This window comes from Emydura macquarii, unplaced genomic scaffold (assembly GCF_026122565.2).
Source record: "Emydura macquarii macquarii isolate MOO-44397 ecotype Brisbane River unplaced genomic scaffold, CSIRO-AGI_Emac_v2 contig_2501, whole genome shotgun sequence".
Classification (NCBI taxonomy): Eukaryota; Metazoa; Chordata; order Testudines; family Chelidae; genus Emydura; species Emydura macquarii.
This window is the reverse complement of record NW_027132638.1, coordinates 1-4,624: the sequence shown is the minus strand read 5'-3', so window position 1 is coordinate 4,624 and position 4,624 is coordinate 1. Positions and strand designations below refer to the sequence as shown.

The window sequence follows — 4,624 nt, the reverse complement described above, 5'->3', positions numbered from 1 at the left end:
CCCCCATGTGGGAGCCCTGGCCCCAGGCCGGGATGTTGGCTCAAAGCCATTGGCTTTAGGCCGGGATGGTGGCTCCAGGCTGAGACATTGGCATTGACATTGGTGTCTCGCTGCGCTAAGGGGCTCTGGTTCTCCTCTTTCCACAGGCCATCAGCAGCTGAACTCGGAGCGCTGGGGCCGGGCGCTTTACCGGAGCTTTGAGCGGAGAATGACAGCCACGGGGGGTCTCTCCCGCCTGAGGCATCTGCTGCCCCTGCTGCTGCAGGCCGGCTGCCTGAGATATCCCCGCGCCCTGTACTTGGCCTCCATCCTCCACCAGACTGGCCTAGGGATGAAGCGGCGGCCGGGCGAGGTTCTAGCGTCCCTGCTCCCTTTATCTGCCGCCTGCTCAGAGCAGCTTGGGTTTTAAAGAGGCAGCCGACACATGTGGCCCCGAGCATGTGCTCTAATGGGGACCGGGGTCAGGGACCGAGCTCCTGTCCTTGGTCCTAAGTTGGTGTGGGTCAGGCACGCTGGAGCAGAATTGCGGCTCCCCATCTCTCCTCCATCCGACGTTTCTAACACGAGAAACTGAGGTCATGAAGCAGCTGGTGTGGGAAGAAGGCCGTGTTCTTCCCCTCCCCACAACATTCTCGGGCCTATGTAATGGCCCCTGCCCCAGGGGATGAGCCTAGGACCTCTGCGCCAAAGCACAGACCTATAGTTAAAAGACTCGCTGGCAGCAGTAGTAGGCTGTTATCCTCTATGTGAACCAGCCACTAGAGAGGGATGCAGCACACAGTTTGCAGTCGTATTACATACCTGCCCACATGTGCACTAACCCAGCACCTCCTCCACACACGCATACCTCATCTTTCTCTGTCACACACACACACACACACACTCTACGGGGCTGCGGTCTCAGTGGGCTGAGCTGTGAGGGGCTTGCTGGGGAGGGCTACAGGTCCTGCTGTGCCCCTGTGATCAGCACTGCGCCGAAGAGCGACACAGTCTGACGAGGGGTGGGTGGCTGCTCTGAGTTCCACCGGGTGTCAATCTGGAGTCACTCCACTGAAATCAAGAGAGCGAGCTGACACCAGGTTACTCCAGGCAGGCTCTGGCCCAGGCACATAGCCCTGAGAGAAGGGATGGGGCCGGCCCCTGGGTAAGCGTGTCCTTCTGAAACCTACAAGTATTCAAAGGCAGTGAGTGGCTGGGCAGGGACCCTGCTGCGTCTGGCCTGGGGGAAATCAAGGGGCCATTCTGCTCTGAGCAGTGGGGCCAAATGAGGGAGCCCATGGGGCTGCGCTGGTCGGCGTGCAGGCTGCCTGAGGCTCGCGGGAGCGGGAGGGGCGGGTGGGAGGCCGACGTGGCCCCTGGTTTATTCGGTGGCCCCTGGCACCCGCGCTCACTCTCGGCACTCGACCCGCAGGCCCTGAAGTTCAGCCTGCTGGCGGCCCAGCAGGACGGGCGTCTGGCGGGGATGCTGCTGGGCCATAAACACCACCTGGGAGTGGACGGGTTCCCGGTGGATCACGACCTCTCCTACGCCTACTACGCCAACGTGGCCGCGCAGACCTTGGCCGACCGGGAGCAGCCGGGGGAGGAACAGGTGGGCGCCTCCGTCGCTGTGTTACTGCCTAGGGCACTACGGGAAGGGCAGATAAACCACTGGGGCCGGGGGGAAGAGCCGTGCAGCGGCAGGAGTCCGGTCTGACAGCCCCGATTCCTCCGGGGCCTGTACGCTGGAGAGGGGCGGTGTCCTCGTACTGCCCTGCTCCCTCCCCAGCCCCTCTGCCCATGATGGACAGGCCCAGCACGGGAGTGTGGCCTGCAGGGGAGGAGAGTGAGCCCGAGGGGGATACATGGGGCAGGTAGGCGCGGTGGTTGGACAAGCCCTGGGGTGGGTAGGCCGGAGGGGTCTAGGTGGGGTGGGCAGGTGAGCCCCAAGAAGAGGTAGGCGGGGCAGAGGAGTGAGCCCCATGGCGGGTAGAGGGGTGAGCCCCAGGGCAGGTGGACGGGGCAGGTGACCCTCCAAAGGGGAGGTGCGTGGAGCGGGCAGGCAATCTCCAAGCCCCTCTGGTGAGAAGGTTTAAAACAAACAGAAGGACGTTCTTCTTCACACAGCGCACAGGCAACCTGTGGAACTCACTGCCGGGGGATGTTGGGAAGGCCCAATGGGTGGGTTCAAACAAGAATTAGGTCAATGCGTGGAGGCTTAGGACAGGTTCATCAATGGCTATTAGCCAAGATGGGCAGGAGCTCAACCCCATGTGTCTGGGTGTCCCCAAACCTCTGACGGCCAGAAGCTGGGACTGGACGACAGGGGATGGATCCCTGGATAATGGCCCTCTTCTAGATCATTCCCTCCGGAGCGCCTGGCGCCAGCCGCTCTCAGCGGACGACGCTGGGCTAGAAGGCAGCACCAGGCACACCAGTCCTTCCCAGCGTGGGGTCTCTCCCTGTCCCCCTCCCCACAGGCCTTTGTGGAGCCCATCCGGCTGATCGACGAGGACGCCCTCAAGGTGCAGACCAAGGAGAGCGATGACCTCTTCCTGTGGCTGAGGTTTCAGGCCCGGCGTGGGGTGGTGGAGGCTCAGGTAGGACCCTAGGCTGGGGACACCCAGGGATGTGTCTGGGGAGGTCATTTGTAACCCGGGGTGTCCCCAGAGCCTGGGGGGGGTCTCCCTGCGGAGGGGCCTGCCTCTCTAGCTGGAGACGTGCTGGAGGTCCCCGGTTCAATCCCTGATCCGGATGGCGGCCGTCAGATGTTGCCGACAGGTTCCCCCATCTCTGGCACGGGGTAGGCCCCTGGGGGCTGCCTTTCCACTCGGCTCTCTTCCCCCGGGCCTGCCTCCTTGCCCCACTTCTCCCAGCCGCTGTGACCCTAGACAGGGAGCGTGCTTGGGGCCGGGGTCCTGCTGCATTGCTCATAATTGGATGGGGAGCCCTGGCTGTTAGGAGCCCGGATGGGAAGTACGGCAGGGCCATGGCTGTCTTGGGGTGCTGGGGATGAAGGGAGCTTAGCCATCAAGTGCCCAGCCCCAGACCCAGGAGAGGAGCGGCCCTCGGGATCCGGCCCACTTGCGCCAGGGCTCTGAGGCTGGTTCCTGGGGGGCCCGCGCGGGGATGCTGGTATGTGAGCTCCTCTGGGCGGCACGGGAAAGATGGGCCTCGTGCAGGGACACTGGGGGCTGGAGGGGAAGTTCCTGGAGGCCCCCATGGCCGAGCGGGCGGCTGAGGTCGGGGTCTGTGGCGGTCTCTTTCCCCCCTCCCAGCAAGCGGTGAGCCGGATGCTGTTCTGGGGCCAGCGGGGCATTGCCAGCAACCTGCAGGCGGCGGTGAAGTTCTACGAGAAGGGAGCGACGCAGCTCCAGGACCCGGCCCTGATGTACGACTACGGGGTGGTGCTCCTCCGGGTGAGATCCGGGCGTCTGCTCGCTGCCTCTTGGCCACGTGGGCTCCGAGCCAGCAGGTGACGGGGGCCCCAGACCTGCCGGCACCCCCGTTGGGTGGAGCAGGGGGCGTAGGTGCATTATGGGCCAGAGGCCACTTGGCCAGGGCTAGCAAGGACAGTGGTTTCCCTCTCTCCCCCTCCCCCCGGTGCCTCTCACCCCCAGTGCTTTGCCGGCTGGTTACCAGATAGATGCCTAGGGACCACCACTGACATGCTGCCACCTCTGGTGAGACTGCCCCCAGACTGGGACAGGAAGGGCGAGTTCTCTTGGTCTGGGGCCCTCGAGCTCCTGATTCTAGATGCTCACGTGTGACCGGATCTTTGTACGTCAGCGCAGATCCGCGGCAGCGTCTGACCTGGGAGCGGGGTGGGTGGGAGAACGTGATGGTTAAAATAAAACCAGCCGTGCAATACACAATGTGAGATAGAGAGAGAAGTTAGGTAACAATGGCTCTAATAACCCCACGCTTCCACAGCCACATTCCTCAGAGCTCTTTACAGAGGGGGCCAGTATCGCTAGCCCCATTTTACAGACGGGGAAACCGAGGCACAGATTTGCCCAGAGTTACCCAGCAGGCCAGTTATAGAGCTGGGAACAGACCTCCAGATATTCTGAGTCCCGCCCAATGCTCTGTCCATTAGGCCGCACTGCCTCTGTCATCATGGGAACCCTGCCTCAGCATCTGGGCTGACCAGCCCGGTGCTGGCCGGCTGTGTGAAGCTAGAGTCACTGTGCAGTCCTCGGCCCTGTGCTCTTACACAAATATTGGGCTGTTTGCTGCAGTTTCCCGGCCAAGTTCCAGTTCTGGTGTGTGTGCCCAGCTACCTGAACCCTCCCAAACCCAGCAGTGTCTAGTAAAGGGTTCCAAATGGTGGCTGTGTTCTGCACCAGAAGTAGCTGCATGGAGAACTGATCCTTAGATGGTCTGAGCTACCTATTGATCTCCTTTGGGGTGGAAGATGCTATACACATGTTTATTACTGTCAGGTGGATAGAAAGCTGGCTAGATCGTCGGGCTCAATGGGTAGTGATCAACGACTCGATGTCTAGCTGGCAGCCAGTGACAAGCGGAGTGACCCAGGGGTTGGTCCTAGGCCGGTTTTGTTCAACATCTTCATTAATGATCTGGAGGATGGGGTGGATTGAACCCTCAGCAAGTTTACAGATGACACTAAGCTCGGGGGAGT

At 61.9% G+C, this 4,624-nt stretch overlaps 1 protein-coding gene across 1 annotated transcript; it reads left to right on the top strand.

Moving 5' to 3' along the window:
- Positions 1-146: 146 nt before the first annotated feature.
- LOC137163285 (protein sel-1 homolog 3-like) lies at positions 147-3,398 on the top strand (the record flags this gene model as incomplete). The annotated part of the gene is made up of 4 exons (XM_067563461.1): positions 147-352; positions 1,412-1,591; positions 2,460-2,579; positions 3,258-3,398. Coding segments are annotated over 4 exons (647 nt in total), but the record flags the coding sequence as incomplete, so codon positions are not given.
- Between the last annotated feature and the right edge of the window lie 1,226 nt (positions 3,399-4,624).